The following is a 20,825-nucleotide window of genomic DNA, read 5'->3' as shown; positions in this document are numbered from 1 at the left end:
AAGTAAATAAATAGAAGAATTGCTGAATGAACCCAATATCCCTAAAAAAATAGTACAGAGATTCCTAAATTTCATCTCTATGTTCTTTAAAATTTTACAAAAATTAACTTGATAGACCAAGCCAGGTAGAAAGACATCCCAATTTGATGAAGGAGAAGATGAGATGGACTTCGAAGAGAGAGAGTCGCCGAAACTGGAGCAACAAAGATGAAGTTTCCCAATTTGATGAAGGAGAAGATGAGATGGACTCCGAAGAGAGAGAGTCGCCGAAACTGGAGCAACAAAGATGAAGTTGATGGCTAGATGAGTGAAAAATGAAGAGTTGCAGCGCAAGAAGGCTTAGGTTTTTTTTATTGGGAAAGTAGAGGTTAGAGGGTGAGATGATTGGATAAATGATTAGGAAAAAAAAATATGAAGTGCATATATAATGATAATAATACCTAATTATATATAAATGATATAATATTAATAGTAGTGGTATGGTACTGTATACCGCTAGTAATGATTTTGAATATCATTACCGTACCAAAAATGTATGGTACGGTACAAATATTGTACCATTACCAATGGTACAATTTTTTTAACATAACTTTGGTATGGTATGGTTGATATGGTAATTTGGCAAAAAAATTACATCCCTATATTTGAGTATATAGGTTGTACGGTTGTACCATTTGAGTTTAATATCTGGATTGTAAATAATGTGTAATCGTCATTAAAAAATAATTCCTATAAGGAAATGACTTATATGCCTTAATTTTTTTTTCTCTCACCACTTTTGTTTTTGGGTTCTTCTATTCCGTTTTTGAAAATTTGCCAATAATTTCATCTAGATTTCGTTCAAATTGATTAAAAAGCCCCTTTGTGGTGAAATTTGGTGTTCGAATATGTGGAGTTCTGTTCAAATTGATCATTTATATACATTAAACAAATCCGCAATTTAGTAAGAACAATAACAATGCACCCAAACTAAAGGAAAAAGAAATAAGGAAAAAAAAAAGAAACCTTACCAGTTAAGGATAGTTTTGCAATTTTAAGTTTTCTTAAAACGCTTTTCCATTTCCTTTTTCGGATTTGACAAAATGGTTTGTTTCTAAAAACAATTTCCAAAACAAAAAAAATTGTAAATGGTAACCGCTGTCGGCGTAAGAGGAAAATCGATCCTTCTAGCGGCTATCGAATTTCAGTCAAAATAAAAAAAAAATCATAAATTAAGTTTCATTTATTTTTGTTAGAACCCTATGCTACATCTTTTACAATTGCATAGAGAGATAGGTAACAGAACATGAGAACAACAATACAATTTCATCCACTCATTTCCAATTGCTAAAACCTGTTATTTATCTTATAACTACTAACAACCATTTACACATGTCATCATCTTATTAAGCCACTTGGCAGTATCTTATCAATACCCCCCTCACAAAGTAAGATTACAATTGAACTAAGACTATCACAAATTTTCAATCTTAGGAAACTTCATCTTTAGTTCATGATATAGTTCCCAAGTTGCATCAACCTTGGAATGGTTCTGCCATCCACAATACACCCTCCCAAAAAATGAGCAATGGTATTGACCAAATCATTTGCCACTGAAACACGACACCCATTTTCTAGCTTTAGCATGTACTTTGCACCAATGAAAGCTACATCCAACTTCCTCTGCTCAGCGTCATCTTTACTAAGATGGTAAAGAATAACATCTCTCATTATCATAAATCTTCCACCCGTTAATAAACCAGACATGAAAGTTGTATCGTAGATCCAAGACACCTTTTAGTAACATATGAGAAACATATGTAGCTGTAAGAGCATGATACAAGACACCTTGCAGTTCGTCAAAACCCAAGTTGACAGTAACCAGATATTCACTGTCAAATTTCCCATCAATGGTTCCCATGATTGAAGAGCCAAGCTGCACCTCTGCACTTTCCTGACCTGGAAACTGGTTTCTACTCATACCTTCCTCTATGGTGGCTGACCTATTGAAAAGGTCCTTGCTTACAGGTTCAAGCATTGGGGTGTTAAAACCGCTTCATGGAGATAATAGGCCTGTTTAAAGTGATACAATAAAGACAAGTAGTACTTCCGTAAGACAAACGAAGCATTGGTAATTATCGTTGGAATATTGAAGGCCACAATCACTTCCTTCCATTTGTATCTCTAATCACCTTGTCAAGCCCACCACGAGATGTGACTTCAACAAAAAAGAGATGTAGATCCAGAGATTTTCCTCCAACAGTAGGAATCCTGAATTTTGAGCCACCACCCTTATCCCAAATTCCCTTGCAATAGTCACGATCAAGAACAACACAGTAACCATTTCTAAATCTGGAGAGAGTGAACTTTCTTTCATGTTTTCTATTCTTGTCCATACAAGCTTCTAAATGATGCAATCCCAAATTACCAACATCCTCCCCATCAATGATCATGGAAGAATCAAAACTCACCTCACATTTGATCACCTTGGAACAATCAAAACCAAGAACACAATCTTTATTCTTGGACTTCGAGTTGATGAGCCTTTGACTAATTATTCCGCCCTTGTCACTCCTTTGCAGTAGTAGCCCATGGAACAATTGATAACAACACAGAAACCTGAGTCCTCACAGCTTACCAATAAATCCATTGACTCAAAACTGGAGAGAAACTTGGTACCACTTTTATCACGAATGCCCGCATGGTAGCTAAGTTTAATACCAAGAATGTAACCTGAGTTCAACATTTTGTCAAACAGGCAGAGTGCACGATGTTGGAAATGTGCCCTAAAACCAATCATATGATGATACTTTATGAACATTTCACATGTTAAACTAATCTAGTTTAATATTAAGGGCAAACATTATTGTTTGAGCCGTCTCATATAAATGTTATATGCTTAAACGATAAGTCCAAGGAATATGTGATTGGAAGAATGCGATCTAAAGAAGTTAGATTCATGAGACCATTCTTTCGTTGACACATCCTAAACGTTCCTGATCATAGGATTGTCAATTGGGCATTGACAGTCCGTTAAGATCAGTACGTGCTATGTCTTCTCTCAGGGAGAGTGACTAGTCTCGAGTCATTGGTGTGTGTGACATCAAGACAAGTACGTAGGTGCTCAATAGAGAATGAGTTCACTGAACACGATCAACGAAGAGTTCTCATATTCATGTCACATGAGAACTCATGGTTGGGATAATGCAAATTAGTCTTTTGACCTGAGGCATCACAGTTGTCTTGTGGTTAGGTCCTTAATCTTTGATTATGTCAAAGTCACTCCATCAGGAGGGTGTCCATGGCATCGTTGGGGTTAAGCCACTTAGCCATGGAGGCAAGTGAATGCGCAACAAGGGATCTCTAACCTTCAAACTGTTTGAGGGAGAATACTCTATGATATGATTAAGAATCTTTGGCCAAAGTATGAATGAGATTTAGGAATGTGTTCCAAATCACATTCAAGGTAATCATATAAGCACAAGACTCACATTGGATAATAATAGACATGAATAAACTATCAAACCAAACAATGTGGTCAAGAGTATTGTATTAGAGAAAGACCGTATTGCATTTGTAATCCTAAAACTGAATAGGTTCTCCACCTCTTCTGATTAGCTTGGGTAACCATGACATGCTGCTAGGCGTCAACCATGGTTTGTGGAAGCCCTAAAAGTGTATTATCACTAACGGGAGAATTGAAAGTAAGTTTCAATTCACAATCGATTAGAAACAGTTTTAATCGCCCACTGCCTCGCTAAAAGGAAACTAATGGATCGTTCACCGAGTAAGGTAGAGTTTGAAGAAACAACGGAGATGAGTAAGAATAATTAAATGGTTTAATTATTTATCTAAGGCTAGGATTAATTAATATGTTAATTAATCAAACGAATAAGTTCGTTAAAGACCTCGGGTTAGTTTTGGGCCGCAAGGCCCAATGGGATTTGAATGTCAAGCCCATTAACTCAAGTTGTATGACAACTTGAATAAACAAAGGGCTTGAAAGCCCAATAAACCCTATAGGCTTGCCATGTTAGAAGAATAGGGCTTTTGGTCCATTAGGTCACTTATTTGAAGGGACTATATAAAGGACTTTATAGCCTAAAATTTACATATGGTAATTTTTGGGGAAAGGATGAGAACACAAGCTCTCCTTTCTCTCTAAAATTTAGGCCACCTTGGAGGGATCATCTAGCAATCAAACTCCTCCAAGGTCACTCATTTCTTCTTCATTATGCCTTGGTGATGAATCATTAGAGGTTCTCAATTTTGGGAACTTGGAGAAACATTTTCATTCATCCAAATCCATGGATCTAAGATGCAAGGAATGAAGGCCCTCTCTTTGGGTGATTAGCCTTTGCTTATGCAAAGAGGAATCTACAAAGGTATTGATTTCTCAACTCACTTTGTTTTGAGTTGAGTCTTGGTTCACCTATCTACTAGGCTTTGAATTTCATGGGTAAATGTTTTGTTTTAAGTGCATACAAGCATGATTCCGCCTTTAATTGTTAATTGCATGCTATGGATGTTGCTTAAATGAACATGTTTTTCACAAATCTTCCTTCAAGTGGTATCAAGAGCCTAAGTCTAGTAGTTGGTGAATCCTTTTGGGTTTTGTAGTTCATAGTTTGTGATTTAAATGTTGTAATTGTTACAAGCTTTATTCTTGCTTCTTTGAAAGTAAATTTTGTTAGAAAATTTGCCATCTCAAATGTTGTAGATGTAGTTCATATGAGCATGAATTTTGGAGCTAAAATTTGGTGCCATGTTTTTGGGGAAATTCGGCCAAATCCAAAGGGTGGATTTTTGGGTTCTTGTTTGACTTGTTAAAAGTGTTTTAAAGTGACTTTTGGAACCCCTATGTACCCTAGTATGATTGTATGTTATTTCCCTTAAGTTTGAGTGGTTTTGGTATGTTTTTGGGTGAAGAATGTTCAAGGAGCTCTTATGGGTTTTCATGGATGTTCTTCATTGTTCTTGATATGTTCTTGCCAAGAACAAAAGGTTTGGTGTTTTGATTCAAAGTTTTGATTTATTTCATAAAGTTTTTGTTTTGAAATATTTCTTATGTTTAAATATATTAGATATTTGTTTTGAAAAATTAAAGAAATTTTAGTGGGTAGGTATGTAATGATTTATTCCATTACACACACCCCACTTACAAAAACTTTGAAATTTTTTTTTATTACTTTGCTTCAAAACCAGCCACCCTAATCAATTAGGGTCCTTGTGGGGCTTTTGTGCAATTATATAAAGTTTTGATACTTTTGTGTATTTGCATTTTGACCCAAAAGTTTACGTTTTTACGTAAAGGTCCAAAATCACTAAAAGGACAAATTGTTTTGCTCCTTTAATGAAGTTTTAGTTTTTGTGAAAATTTTTGGGTTCTAGTTGTAATTACATGAAGTAGTGGACTTTTGTGTTTTTACAAAGTGACCCCAAAAGTTTAAGTTTTTGCAAAATAGCCCAAAAGTTGAGGTTAATTGCACTATGGCCCAAACAAGTTGAGGTCATAGCATTTTGGCCCAAATTAGGTAGAGAACAAAATTGTTTTGTCTCTTTAAATGAGAATTGGATTTTCATTTCATTTAGCTCCATTTAAATCAATTCTATGGATACAAAAACCAAATGAAAATGTTGCATTCAAGTTTAATTAGTTAAAGCGTTAATTAATTAAATAAATGGTGATTATGAACATAAGCCTACTATAATTGAGCTATGTGAAAGGCTGTTTCAAATTTGTTTGAACCATGGGAATGTGTAGATTAAATTTTGGTTGTAATTTGATATGATCAATTGTTGTAAAAGAGCATAAGCTCTTCTTTACTTTAAAGTAATTTGATTTGATCAATTGTTGTAAAAGAGTATAAGCTCTTATTTACTTTGAAGTAATCCTTTCTTGTTTTATTCGATATGCATGAAATTGGAGTAGTTGGGTCCAACGCCCAATAAGACAACACGCCTTAATGTGATTAAACGCGTAACTAAAATCAATCACCATCCCTAGACCGAGATTCAACACAAGGCTCGTGTTGGATCTAATCAAAGGTTCATAGTCATCCTAAGGCCCTAAGGCAACTATATAGTCCATCAATGAATGCAAATTTTATGTTAGTAGTACCATATTGTCTTGCTTTAAAAACCGTTTTAAAAGCATAGTGGGAGTATTATATACTACTAAATCAATCATATGGACCAATAGTTGTAATAGGACCAAAATGTTTTAATTGGATTAAAATGTATGTTTATATGTGATGAGACCTAAAAACCCTCAACCAAATCAATATTAAGTTGATAAGCGAGAGATGCTTTGAATATCTCTTCGTGGCCTTCCACCGTGGTAGGCTCCAATCGTTTGTGACTTGTACACCGGCTTCACCCTATCATGGGGGAGTACAAAGTGCATGCTTACACTCAGGAGGAGTCTATACGCATATGATGAGGTGAGTGTAGGCAACGAGGATGGCCAATATCATATCATTGTGAGGCTATTCTTGAACCCCTTCATGAACTAAGCATGGTAGGAATAACTTAACTAAGTGCAATGGCGCCGATATCATATCATTGTGAGGCAACATTCTCTAGAGGCCAAATAAGATGGGTACTTGCAAGAGATGCAAATGAGTAAGCGTACTCTCTCATTATTATTAATGCTAGCCGATATCGTATCATCGTGAGGTGGGCTTGGTAATAGTGAGCCTCCCATACCCTACTAAGAGTTTCCTCCAACACTCTCGAATTCCGATGAGGGATATGGAATTTGCCAAAAATAGTGGGTGGTGCTATTTGATTTAAAGACCCGAATCAAATGGCTTAAAATCAATCAATTTATATTCGTTATGTATTTGTTTACCAATATATTTGCAAACGCTATCCAAAACTTGACAAAGAAAAGCCGAATGCTTTAATATTCCGGACTTAGTTCTACAATCCCATAGATTGTCTTTAAAGATGTAACTAAGTAGTCTCATCCTCACAATCTTCCTATTGATAATGTATCATTGGAAGAATATGTTAGATAAGTCTAACATGAGAAGGACAACACTTTTAAATGTCATAATTCTTCAAATACAAATTGTTGTATGAAGAAATAAGAGTTGCTTTGAACAACCCTTAATCAACACAAACTTTAGTGCTTGTCTCTTTGTTACACGAACAAGGAACTTGAGAAGTAAGCACAAGGGCATGGACACTTTATGTGCCATGATTCTTCACTTACAAATTGTTGTATGAAGAAATGAGAGTTGCCTTGAACAACTCTTGAAAGTTTGTTATTATGTTTAGAACATAATGGTTGGTTGACAAAAATAGTCCATTTATATGGACTTATGATGATTTTGAATCATTGAGTGTTGAAGTGTTAAACCACTTAACGAGACGGAAACTAGGCAAGGACTTCACCTTTGTGTCCCTATCCTAATGGTTCACTAAGTTTATTGTAAAATATATAGTGAACAATAACCGCACGCTCTCCAAATCGTTTGATGTGTATAACACATTTGAAATAAGTTTCAAGAGAGATAGTGAGAGTTTAGGGACCATGACTATTGTAATCAAAAGGGAAGTCAAATGAAGAAGGCAAAATAACTTCAAGGGAACAAACTTTCTTTATGAAAGGATGGACATTGGAAGGGGTATTTGCAAGAAATGTCTTGCAAGTGTCAAGAACACACCTTTCGAAGGTATTGTAAAATGTTCTTGAAAAGTTCATAACAGTTGGTTCTTCTACTTGAATGCATGATTCTGTATTAGTAACTATGTTTTACAATTGTTGTAAAAGTGTGCTAATAAGAAGTAGAAGATTAATGAGAGAAGAGAAAGTACTTCACAATCCAAACGTGAATCGAATATAGATCTCTGCGAAAGCGGATTGTACTTACTTCCTCATATGAACTACCAAAGAAATTGGAAAATACTAAAGATTGTCTTTACATTCCAATTTTAAGGAACTTAAATCCGTCACTATAGTAGAGATGGATGAATGTTTTGTTTGACAAAACATTGTTCTTTATTAATCAATAATTAGATTATTGTAATTTAATTGGTTGTCTCTATAGTAGAGATGATGTGGTAGTTTAACTGTTTAGAATACGATTATGCTTAAAACCCAAAAGGTTGCAAGGGAGTGACTAATCCCAACTGAGTTTTGACACCTCTAAAACATAAGTTACGAGTTGGTCATAGATGGATGCTTTGGATCGTTAGATCCGGATCCAATACCTTCTTGTTAAAATTGTATAGAGGCGAAATGTTCGAATCTTTATTCTTTTGGAAAGAAGAAAGAATCACAAAGTTGTTGAGGTTAATTCACTTAGATGTTAGTGGCACTTATCCACAACATAATACTACTCATGTTGTATGACATTCACCGAAGATCACTCTCGGTTGGACTATAGTTTATTTTGAATAAACACAAGTCCGAATACTTTACAAAAGGTTTCAAAGAATTCAAGAAATGTAAGTAGATGAGTAAGACGTCTAAAGTATTTACCTCCTTAGATTTGATCCAAGGTAAAAGTAACACTTTAGATTAATTTCCTTGAAAAATATCAAGGAAAGTAGCATCGTAAGATAATGAATTTCTCCATTAGGAGAAGAATGAACATGAATAAGATTTAGTTCGTTGGACATTATCAATTACCCATATATATATGATATATACTTCTAAGACAACCTAGTTCCTATACCACAAGCTCCAAGGTTTATAAACCGTCTCAGTTGAAGAATGGTTTGGACATAATATGGGTTTCCGAAACCATTATTAAGATAGTCTTGATAATATATGTCTAAAACAATAAATCACAAGACAGGTTAGTTGTAGAGATCCATCCATCATGGATCTTAGCAAGCTAGTGGGAGCTATAAGCGTCTTATGAGAAAAGATCAATTGTTTGATTTCTCATAAAGATGCAAATGAATCTTTTGTTTACTAGGTTTACAAAAGATTAGTGGGAGTTGATCATATTCCTAAATTTGAATATATATACATGATATATATTAATTTTGAAAATGAAAGGAATTCTTCATCGTTAAAGTTATGACTTTAAACATTCTATAATGATAGAATGTATATGGGCGACATAGTCTATATACATGGGATGGAAATCTATAATGATAGATTTCAAGATATAATTGGATTATATCAATCCCTAAAATAGACAATAAGATGCTAGGAAGTTTCTCATATGATGATAAACTTCAATTAGAATGACAATTCTAGTGAGACTAGGAAGTTGTTCTTCTCAAAGGGAATGTACCCTTTGACTTCCAAAGAAATAATGCGTAAATAGAATCCTTTATGCATACGCAGAAAGGTGATTTATGTATTTCATATTGTATGAAAACATTGATATAAGTTGTACCTAGAACGGTACAAGATGATATCAGTGCAAGCCCAGGATCAGAACCATGGCAACTGTCAAGTGAATCCTTAGGTATTTAAGAAATACTAAGGATGGATTCCTAAAGAATGAGGAAGAATTAGAGTAACGTAATGGAAGCGTAAATGTATTAGATTATGAATCTAATCCATCATAGAATATCTCTTCATTATGAATGAAGTGATAATGAGATATCTCTTTATTATGACTAAAGAGATATTTGGGTGGAAACGTTAAAAGTAATGACTTTAATGTGTTCCATCATGTATGCAAAATATATTGCCATATAGAAGCTTACAACATTGTTGTTTGGATGAGAAAGTTCATTCATGAACTCTCCATTCGGTTCCAACCAGAAAGTGTATGACATTAATGGGGCGATAGCTCAAGCCAGGGAATCAAGGTCTCATCAAGGTCTGAACTCAAATGAGAGACTGAACCACATGATTGAGAATCATGTATAATGGTGACGTCGTTATTCTCAAGGTTGCTTCTATGGATAACATATAGATATCCATTGTCTAGGCCTACTACTCAGTCATTTATGAAATGACTACAGAAGAGGTATCATCACTGATGACTAAGCTGATTGGCTCTAGTGCAAGTGGGAGATTGTTGAAAATGTGCCCTAAAACCAATCATATGATGATACTTTATGGACATTTCACATGTTAAACTAATCTAGTTTAATATGAAGGGCAAACATTATTGTTTGAGTCGTCTCATATAAATGTTATATGCTTAAACGATAAGTCCAAGGAATATGTGATTGGAAGAATGCGATCTAAAGAAGTTAGATTCATGAGACCATTCTTTCGTTGACACATCCTAAACGTTCCTGATCATAGGATTGTCAATTGGGCATTGACAGTCCGTTAAGATCAGTACGTGCTATGTCTTCTCTCAGGGAGAGTGACTAGTCTCGAGTCATTGGTGTGTGTGACATCAAGACAAGTACGTAGGTGCTCAATAGAGAATAAGTTCACTGAACACGATCAACGAAGAGTTCTCAAATTCATGTCACATGAGAACTCATGGTTGGGATAATGCAAATTAGTCTTTTGACCTGAGGCATCACAGTTGTCTTGTGGTTAGGTCCTTAATCTTTGATTATGTCAAAGTCACTCCATCAGGAGGGTGTCCATGGCATCGTTAGGGTTAAGCCACTTAGCCATGGAGGCAAGTGAATGCGCAACAAGGGATCTCTAACCTTCAAACTGTTTGAGGGAGAATACTCTATGATATGATTAAGAATCTTTGGCCAAAGTATGAATGAGATTTAGGAATGTGTTCCAAATCACATTCAAGGTAATCATATAAGCACAAGACTCACATTGGATAGTAGACATGAATAAACTATCAAACCAAACAATGTGGTCAAGAGTATTGTATTAGAGAAAGACCGTATTGCATTTGTAATCCTAAAACTGAATAGGTTCTCCACCTCTTCTGATTAGCTTGGGTAACCATGACATGCTGCTAGGCATCAACCATGGTTTGTGGAAGCCCTAAAAGTGTATTATCACTAATGGGAGAATTGAAAGTAAGTTTCAATTCACAATCGATTAGAAACAGTTTTAATCGCCCACTGCCTCGCTAAAAGGAAACTAATGGATCGTTCACCGAGTAAGGTAGAGTTTGAAGAAACAACGGAGATGAGTAAGAATAATTAAATGGTTTAATTATTTATCTAAGGCTAGGATTAATTAATATGTTAATTAATCAAACGAATAAGTTCGTTAAAGACCTCGGGTTAGTTTTGGGCCGCAAGGCCCAATGGGATTTGAATGTCAAGCCCATTAACTCAAGTTGTATGACAACTTGAATAAACAAAGGGCTTGAAAGCCCAATAAACCCTATAGGCTTGCCATGTTAGAAGAATAGGGCTTTTGGTCCATTAGGTCACTTATTTGAAGAGACTATATAAAGGACTTTATAGCCTAAAATTTACATATGGTAATTTTTGGGGAAAGGATGAGAACACAAGCTCTCATTTCTCTCTAAAATTTAGGCCACCTTGGAGGGATCATCTAGCAATCAAACTCCTCCAAGGTCACTCATTTCTTCTTCATTATGCCTTGGTGATGAATCATTAGAGGTTCTCAATTTTGGGAACTTGGAGAAACCTTTTCATTCATCCAAATCCATGGATCTAAGATGCAAGGAATGAAGGCCCTCTCTTTGGGTGATTAGCCTTTGCTTGTGCAAAGAGGAATCTACAAAGGTATTGATTTCTCAACTCACTTTGTTTTGAGTTGAGTCTTGGTTCACCTATCTACTAGGCTTTGAATTTCATGGGTAAATGTTTTGTTTTAAGTGCATACAAACATGATTCCGCCTTTAATTGTTAATTGCATGCTATTGATGTTGCTTAAATGAACATGTTTTTCACAAATCTTCCTTCACACGAGACCCAGACAATTCTGTTTTCTTAAAAACCAACATTGGAAACATGAATTTCCAAAATAAAAACTTGGGATTTGCCATTCTTACAATCAGATTCAAGAACAGTGGCTGATTTTGAATGAAAGAGCCTTGGAATAGTTGTTCTGCTTTTGTCACGAGTGAATTCATGGAAGCCAAGCTTTAAAGAAACAATTTTGACTGTTTGCTGCATTCCAACAAACACATAGTGGGCATACATTCCAACCCATTGTTTTTGGCATTCATTCTCAAGAATTGATGGATGTGCTTTCATAAACTGATATAAACCCACTACCATTATCTTGGATTCATCATTTATCTTATCACCAAAATTTGAAGCAACCAATTCAATATCGTGCCGAAGATCCGTAGTACCATTTTGCAAAATTCAACATTACAAACAATAAATTTAGAATCGTAAACATCTACGACCTGAAATTTGGAAGTAAAATGCCCAATAATAAGTGTACCTTCCGAGTCAGAAATCGGCATATGATAGCCTAACTGAAGAACACCAATATGTTTTGAGTGCTGCAATTCATCGAAGACATTGTGGCCTAAGTGAACACCTACTACTTCTCTTGGAATTAACATTTGTTTCGCATCAAGAATGAAACCCACATCAAAACGGATCGAAAAATCTATAAGACTTCCATCAAACATAGAAAAATCAGGAGGCTTGAATCTTTCTTTGACGGAACCAACCTTTTTGTATCCATGACCTGTGCAATTCGACTTTTGCACATTGGATACAAAGAATGCAAAACCCAGATTGCAAGTAGAATCAAGAAGTAGCCTTGTTGCTGGTAGCAATGATTGGAAGCCAATAATTGGTAGAGAGGCTTCGCGTTGCTTGTCGTTGTGATGTTTGTTGCGAATCCTCTTGAATTTGTTCAATGTTGGTCGTAAACAAGAAGGACTTTTGGGCTTGTATATTGGACGGAACAATCTTTTCCTCGTGGAAAGATTGAAGCTTGAGAACGACTTGATTCGATTTCACAAGAGAGATGGGAGATGTCATGTTGATGAACGACTGATATGTTGGTTTAGCTGCATAAAATTCACCACCATATTTCAAACCACCATTGTAGCGCACCATAAGGGATTGAAGTTAATGAATGATCAAATCTCGCACTTAAAGTTGATGAAGAATCGAATTCTGTGTTGACTTGAGTTCCTCTTGTGTAGCCTGGAATTCATCGATCTTGGATTCAAGGTTTGAAACCCTTGACTCCATGGTTCTTCGCGATGCTTGCTATGTTATACAAAAGGAAGGATTGAGGGGATGAACCACTGGCTCTGATACCAATTGTTAGAACCCTACTCTACATCTTCCAAAATTGCACAGAGAGATAGGTAACAGAACATGAGAACAACAATACAATTTCATTCACTCATTTCCAATTGCTACAACTTGCTATTTATCTTCTAACTACTAACAACCATGTACACATGTCATCATCTTATTAAGCCACTTGGCAGTATCCTATCAATTTTTAATTACAAAAATGAATATATTGTAATGACGAGAATGTCCAGTCTCCAACTATGCAAACGAATCCCAGTAGCTCCTCAATTGAACGGCCCACCACCGCCTACCGCCAAGACTTGGAATTCTCAGAGCTACACTTGCTCCGGGGTAGTTGGGCCAAAAGGGCTGTGGTGGGTTAGTCGGATCTGTGAGTGGTGGGCCGGGAAGGGAGTGAGGTTTTTGATTCAGGCAAAGGGGAAGATGATGGTGCGATTGGGCGGAGAGAATAGGTGGAGGGTGGGGATGTGGTCTGATTTGATATTTTAACCTTATGAGAGAGGCAGAGAAAATAAATGATTTCTTTTATTTTTTTCCAAAAAAAATTGAATAGTGGGACAATAAAAACTTGTTACCTCGTGCAAATTTTTTCCAACCCGTGCAATTTTTTTTTTTAACAAATGATATATTTATATTAAGAGGAAATATGATGGACTTAACTTTAAAATATGATTAGTAATAATTATTTAAATTTGTCTTTAGCAAAAATCGAACATAAAATTTCTCAATTAAAAATAAAAAAGAATGTTTATTGGAACATAATTTTAAGTAACTGCAACCCGCCTGTTTGATTAAAAAAATAAATAAAAATTAGGAGCATCAGATGCTACGTAACAGTTTAGAAAAACGCCAGCAATTGTACTATTACTATTATACTATATTCTTCAATTCCCAAACACAATAATAATATAATATAAAAAATTAATTAATTAAAAAGGTACAAAAACTCCCTCATAAAAAATAAATTAAAAAAAAAAAAAATCATCCAAGCCGGAGACTTGAGAAACTTCCAGTAGCTGTTCTCTCCAGGAGTGGGGTTTTGGAAAGGAAAAGAAGGAACAAGGATTGCCCAAAACGACGTTTCCCTGGCTGTATGCTTCTGCGTTTTGGCCGAATCCAGGTACAATTTTATCTGTTCATCTCTTCAGCTTGATCCAGCTAGGTTTTTTTTATTTTTTTAATTTGATCATTCTGCTTTGGTTGGACTGTGTTTTCAGTTCTGGCACTCAAATCGCTTTCTGGGTTTAATACTTGTTGCGAAATTTGAATTCTGCACATCAGAAATGTTTTTTTTCTTCCCAATTTTGGAATTAGTGATTGTATATGTGGTTTGGTTTTATAAGCCGAATGGTTGCGGTTTTTCGATATGATGAAAATCAATATATGAGACAGAGAAGACAGAAATGGGAATTGGTAATGTGTATTTGAGATGGATAAGTGTTGTAATTGAATTGGATTGGGTGGGTTTATGATTTTTGACTTTTGAGGTCTTTTGCATTTGGATCATAGTTATTAATTTGGGCAAGGCGTTATCAGAGGCGGGAAGCGGGAGGCTTGATTTAGATTTGTAGTCAGGAACTGTAACGAACTAATAAATTTCGAATAGGTGTCATTTCCAAAACGGATATGGGATTACGACAAAAGCCTGCCACCATCACGAAATCCCCAACTTGCCACCAACACTGCAATCTCAGTCACCACCATCCTTTCTCCACGGTCGTCGGCGCCCACTCTACTGTTATTGTCACCATCATTAAAACCACCACTTGCATCACTGTCCCCAGCCTGACCTTGCCACCACCTTACTACTTGGACTATCACCAACATAAATCTCGTTGTTGTCACCTCCGACCATCACCTACATTACCACAGCTACCATCACTACCACTATTTTGTCGATTGCTAGTACCATAAAGATAATCTTTAAGTTTTCTTTTTTAAATCCTATTATGCTTAATAAGTTACCCAAGCGAGAAATTCTACAATTTGAAATCCCATCATTTTAAGTTTTTGTCATTTTGAAATTTAAACTCCCTCATCCAAATGCACCCGCATAATAGTTTGGTAAAAATAGAAGGAAACTCTTATCAACAAATAAGAACACGGAATTACGCAACAACCTGCAGTTAATCATTTTCAAATTTTAATTCTGTATTGTATGGTTGGAAAAAAGGCAGAGGACAAATAAGAGAGATAAGAGAAGGGACTGTTGGTGACAGACTAGTTTCATTTGTGGGTATGGAATGAGGAGGAGAGGGAAAATCAAAGTAGACACTTTTGGCCCATACGTGGAATTTCTTATCCACCGTTCCGACTGGAAAGGTAGAAGGAAAGAAGAGAACGCATATCGGAAAGAGATGTTCCTTTGACTATGCATATCGGGAAAGAGATGTTCCTTCATGTTCAATAAAAAAGCTCAGATGAAAAGGATAGTAGGAAATTTGTCAGCATTTACTTCTGGGGAGAAATTATTTATTGTTTATGTCCCAAGGCAATTAATAATAAAGATTTAAATTTTCAATAATAGCTTTTAATTGCCCTTTTTTCATATTAGATATGGATCTCATGCTTGGAAGTTTATGGATCTCATAGTTGGAGTGTGGGGTTTTTGTTTTTTTTGGCAGGGTTCAATAGCTGGGGTTTGATTTTTAAGATTTGAGTTTTACAACTTGATAGTGAGTGTTCATAGGTTTTGATTGGGTTTTGAGAATTCTTTTCTTCATTTTTGTGGTTTGATTTGGTTTTTGAAGGATCAGAAATGAGAAAGATTGCTTCGGTGTGAATAAAGGTGCAACCATTCTTTCCTTGTTATTTGAAATCTGTTCGTAGGAGTACATTTAAGTTATACTTAGTACCATGTTCTTCATTAATATGATGATTTTGTTAAGAATCTGCCTGTTTCATCCCTTTAACAAAATGTTCCTTCCTAATCATATGCATCAGTTTAATCTCATGGAGGCACATGTCTTGAATGTCATGCCAGCAAGAACGATACAAAAAAATACAAGTGGGGGTTTTATACTAAGAAATCTTAAAACAAGATGGATTAGTGATTTTGTTGGGGTGTAAATTTTTTAAAACAAGTAAATATGCTGCAAGAAACACATTATAATGATTGTTTATAAGCATACATGAACATTATATGGGAGCTAAAGGCATTAGAAAACTTATAGTACCTGCCTATTCAAATATGTTCGAGGCTCTCTCCCTCTCTGGGCATGTGTGTTACAACTAGTAATTTGGCAATAATGCAATGGGGGCAGAGAACTGACTTCAATTATCCCTTTAGAACAGAAATGTAAAAAAAAAAATACATACATCTTTTATCTTCTTCAGTATTTATATAATGAAAGACAGCTTCATTATATGTCTTGATGATCATAGCTCACTACATCTACACTTTAGCTGATTAGGTTACCTAAGTTATTAGGAACCATTGATGAATTATGATTGAGATTAAGCACATGTTTGACATCAACGATGTACAAATGCATTGATCAAGAGAACAGTGGAAACAGGGTAACCTGATAAAAATTTGCTAACTGTAAATCTGTATGAGTTCAGATAAATTAATTGATTCCAATTTTTAAAAAGGTGAACACTTTTGAATGTAATTGCTCTGTGATATGGTCACTATTATTTTTGAAATATATAATAAGTTTGTTTTTCCATTACTTTTCAAGGCTTTTTTTCTACTCCTTTCTGCTGCAAAGAGACTATTTGTACTTATTATATGTTAAATTGTTGATGCAGGTGTGATGGAGATATCATTGTTCAAAGCACTTCTTAATAACATCTCCTCTTTTTTCCATTTATCATCTCATGACAACATAAACTTTGACCCGGTTTTGAAGTACTGCAAAAGAGCTGAAGAGATATTAAAATTGTTGAAGACTGTACTTGATGCCATTGCTGATTCTGAAATAGCTTCTTATGAACTGCTTAATAAGCCATTTGAAGAACTGGGTCAATATGTTGATGAGTTGAGGGAGCAAATTGAAGACTGGCAGCCATTGTTTAGTAAAGTCAAGCTTGTAAGTTACTTCTATTCAGTTGTGTTTTGTAGTTAGGATGAATGGTGTCTCTTAGGAAAATTTAAGCTAGATTTGACCTGTCATATTCATAATCTTCACTATAAGTTTCATCAATACTTTTTTTTTGGGTAAAGTGATTAGTACAAATTTGGTGATTCTCTTGTCTTGTTGCCATATCTGTTCTTCCATGTTTTTCAATACATGAATTTGAAACCGCATGTTTTGGGAGGATTATTAGTCTATATGGGATGAAAGAAAATGGCTGATGAATTTGCATTGTGACATATACAGTAGCAATGGCGGTCTCTTCATTTTCTCATTTATCCTCCCATTTTTAAATCCTTGTCATCAGGTTTGCTGATTAGTCTTTTCTTCTGGAAGGATGTAAATTTTTCTTTAGAGAGTCTAAGGTTGCTTTAGAAATGTAAGAATTGGAAGCATGTGCAGCCCCAATTCTTAAATGGCCATTGCTAATTCTTTTTATTAGTGTCATTTAATGAATTTTACATTGCTTTTTTATTTTCCTGACGCCTCTTAGCTTTCTTTAGAGAGTCTAAGGTTGCTTTAGAAATGTAAGAATTGGAAGCATGTGCAGCCCCAATTCTTAAATGGCCATTGCTAATTCTTTTTATTAGTGTCATTTAATGAATTTTACATTGCTTTTTTTTTTTTTTTTTTTTTTCCTGACGCCTCTTAGCTTTCATCAAGTTTGAAAGTATGGCATGGACTTAAAAAAAATTGTGTTTTAGTTAAACATCTTATCCTATGACGTGTAGGTTCTTCAGGTTGAGTCATTGATATCAAAGATATGGACTTCTGGCCTGGATATCTTTCAACTGTTGAAGACATCCCCGCAGCATCTTCCTGATGAATTGGGTTCAGCATCTCTTGAGGTAGCAAATGTGTTTATTTCTTACCTGTTCCATTCTGTTTCAGATAGAGCATAACACTAAGTTTCTTCAATTCATTGCTTATTAAAGTACATTAGTTAGATGAGAAGCCATCCGTTAGCTGGTAAAATTATTAATGATCTTTCGAATATGGAAGAAGCAATTTCTAGCGTTTTAGTGAACTTCTGATATGGGAAGAGTTTTAGATAAGTTCTTTTATGATGTCTGAGACTCACTGTGTTTATTTTGCAGCACTGCATACAAAAATTTAAGCACATGGGATATGAACAAATATCAACTGTCATTAAAGATGCTATAAACGATCAAGTGGAGGGTGTTGGACCAAGCTCAGAGATCCTAGTGAAAATTGCAGAGGGCCTTAGCTTGAGGTCCAACCAGGAGATTCTTATTGAGGCTGTAGCACTTGAAAAGTTGAAGGAAAATGCTGAACAATCTGAAAAGATTGAAGAAGCAGAGTATATTGAGCATCTGATATCCCTTGTTACCAGTCTGCACGAGCGCCTTATTACGATAAAGCAATCCGAGAGCTGCAGCCCCGTTCCAATACCTGCTGATTTCTGCTGCCCCCTCTCTCTGGAGCTGATGACGGATCCAGTGATCGTGGCATCAGGTCAAACCTACGAGAGGACTTTCATCAAGAACTGGATCGGTCTTGGCCTCACAGTTTGTCCAAAGACACGGCAGACTTTGGCTCACAGCAATTTGATACCTAATTACACTGTGAAGGCACTAATTGCAAATTGGTGTGAGTCAAACAATGTGAAACTGCCTGATCCTGCTAAGGCAGCACACCTTCTTGGGCAAGCAGAGCCTGGTGCACCAAAGGATTCATCTATTTTTCCTCATTCCAGGGTCAGTCAATCGATGTCACCTGAGTCAACTCGGTCTACTGGTTCTCCCTCGAAGAACTTGTTCTCATCTGGTCCACTGTATCCGGAGAGAAGTTCTCCATTGCATCCTCGTTCTACATCAGAAGGTTCCTTGCCTGGTATAGTTGGAACTAGGCAGGATTTGGATATTGAAAGAATATCACTAGCAAATTCTGAAGACAGGTCTGCTAACTTAGAAGAAAGGAGTACAGATCGAGATAGCCAACACTCTATGTCACCATCTCGAGATGAACTTCCTAATTTTATTGAAGTTGAGCAGTCATCTCAAAGCCATAATAGAACCGCGTCAGCTTCCAGCGTACTTTCCAATGCCAATTGTAGTCAAGGAACTCCAGTCAATGGCAATGGGGCCTTACAGGTATCGACCAGTCTGTCAGGCTACAGCAGTGATGCTTCTGGGGAGTTGAAATCAGAACCACAAGCTGTTGCTACCTTGGCCCCCCAACAGAGACAAACTGAGTTGCCAATCAGAATAGTAGAGGCAAGACCTCGAAACCAAATGTGGCGCCGACCATCTAGCTTAATCCCAAGGATAGTTTCTTCTCCACCTATTGAAACAAGACCTGACCTTTCTGAACTTGAAGCCCAAGTTCGTAACCTGGTTGAGGACTTGAAAAGCACTTCACTTGATACACAAAGAGAGGCAACATTTCAACTCCGGTTACTTGCGAAACATAATATGGATAATCGGATTGTCATTGCAAGTTGTGGGGCCATTGGCTTGTTGGTGGATTTGCTCCGCTCTGCAGATACAAGAGTTCAGGAGAATGCTGTCACAGCACTTCTTAACTTATCGATCAATGATAACAACAAAACTGCAATTGCTACTGCCAATGCAATTGAACCTCTGATTCATGTCCTTGAGACAGGGAGTGCAGAGGCCAAGGAGAACTCAGCTGCCACTCTCTTCAGCCTTTCGGTGATCGAGGACAACAAGGTTCGCATTGGAAGGTCAGGGGCTATCAGGCCCCTGGTTGATTTATTGGGGAATGGGAGTCCAAGAGGGAGGAAAGATGCAGCCACAGCTTTGTTTAATTTGTCAATTTTTCATGAGAATAAGGGTCGAATTGTTCAAGCTGGTGCTGTTAAGTACCTAGTGGAGTTGATGGACCCAGCGGCTGGAATGGTTGACAAGGCAGTTGCTGTTTTGGCTAATCTTTCAACAATTCCTGATGGGAGGACAGCAATTGGTCAGGAGGGTGGGATCCCTGTTCTCGTCGAGGTTGTTGAATTGGGTTCTGCAAGAGGGAAGGAAAATGCAGCTGCTGCTCTTTTACAGCTCTGCACAAACAGTAATCGATATTGCAGTCAGGTGCTCCAAGAAGGAGCTGTCCCACCATTAGTAGTATTGTCACAATCTGGCACCCCAAGGGCCAAAGAGAAGGTACCGGTGCTTCTTGTAATGTTTGCTTCTCTCACCCCCCCAGTTTATTTAATTTTACGAATGATGTATTGAATATAGTGTTTCTGATTTTGTTGCAGGCGCAGACGCTCCTTAGCTACTTCAGAAACCATAGACAAGGTAATGCTGGTAGAGGATAATCGAAATTGTTTGCTGTCAGCCGAGGTTTTGGTTCAGCTTCTATAGATGATGTGTAAATTGGTTGGTGCAAATAACGCGGTTAAAGGATTCATTGTGTGGATTTTAATGTGATTTGTAAAGAAGACGGAAAAACAAACGATTGATCAAAGATTTGTACGAGTCTGATTTGTAAAATATACCTAACTCTGACTGTTGGAAGAAACATTCATACCTGTAAGTCTGGTGGTTGGACTGTTTAGGCAAGATGATGATGGCAAACGTGTAATTTGAAATTGTTGATGTTGGGCATCCGTTTGTCTCTGTCGGCAGCATAGACATTGACATATTACCTTGCGTGGTTTTAGTGAGTTTCTGG

The 20,825-nt window shown here is 36.4% G+C and overlaps 1 protein-coding gene across 3 annotated transcripts; it reads left to right on the top strand.

Annotated features, from left to right (window-relative positions):
• Positions 1-14,043: 14,043 nt before the first annotated feature.
• Positions 14,044-20,817, top strand: LOC103957422 (U-box domain-containing protein 4-like). Of its 3 annotated transcripts, none has more exons than XM_018649883.2 (6): positions 14,044-14,212; positions 15,849-15,880; positions 16,846-17,126; positions 17,903-18,019; positions 18,269-20,311; positions 20,410-20,817. In XM_018649883.2, exons 3-6 carry the CDS (start codon positions 16,851-16,853, stop codon positions 20,467-20,469), a joined length of 2,496 nt encoding a protein of 831 aa, XP_018505399.2. In that variant the 5' UTR covers positions 14,044-14,212; positions 15,849-15,880; positions 16,846-16,850; the 3' UTR covers positions 20,470-20,817. The 3 variants fall into 3 exon arrangements, with proteins under 3 accessions (XP_018505399.2, XP_009367860.2, XP_009367853.2); XM_009369585.3 differs by having other exon boundaries at positions 15,843-15,880; XM_009369578.3 differs by lacking the exon at positions 15,849-15,880.
• The last annotated feature ends 8 nt before the right edge of the window (positions 20,818-20,825 follow it).

This window comes from the organism of the source record quoted next, unplaced genomic scaffold, assembly GCF_019419815.1.
Source record: "Pyrus x bretschneideri cultivar Hongxiangsu unplaced genomic scaffold, Pyrus_bretschneideri_v1 Contig8, whole genome shotgun sequence".
In the NCBI taxonomy this organism is placed as follows: Eukaryota; Viridiplantae; Streptophyta; class Magnoliopsida; order Rosales; family Rosaceae; genus Pyrus; species Pyrus x bretschneideri.
This window is presented reverse-complemented; position numbering and strand designations above follow the sequence as displayed.

What these genes read in the sequence shown, in the direction of transcription:
- LOC103957422 (XM_009369578.3), top strand. Translation starts at nt 16,851, where the DNA reads ATGGAGATATCATTGTTCAAAGCACTTCTTAATAACATCTCCTCTTTT. An exon ending in TGTTTAGTAAAGTCAAGCTT is followed by an intron (nt 17,127 to 17,902) that starts GTAAGTTACTTC and finishes TATGACGTGTAG; the next exon opens with GTTCTTCAGGTTGAGTCATT. An exon ending in TGGGTTCAGCATCTCTTGAG is followed by an intron (nt 18,020 to 18,268) that starts GTAGCAAATGTG and finishes TTTATTTTGCAG; the next exon opens with CACTGCATACAAAAATTTAA.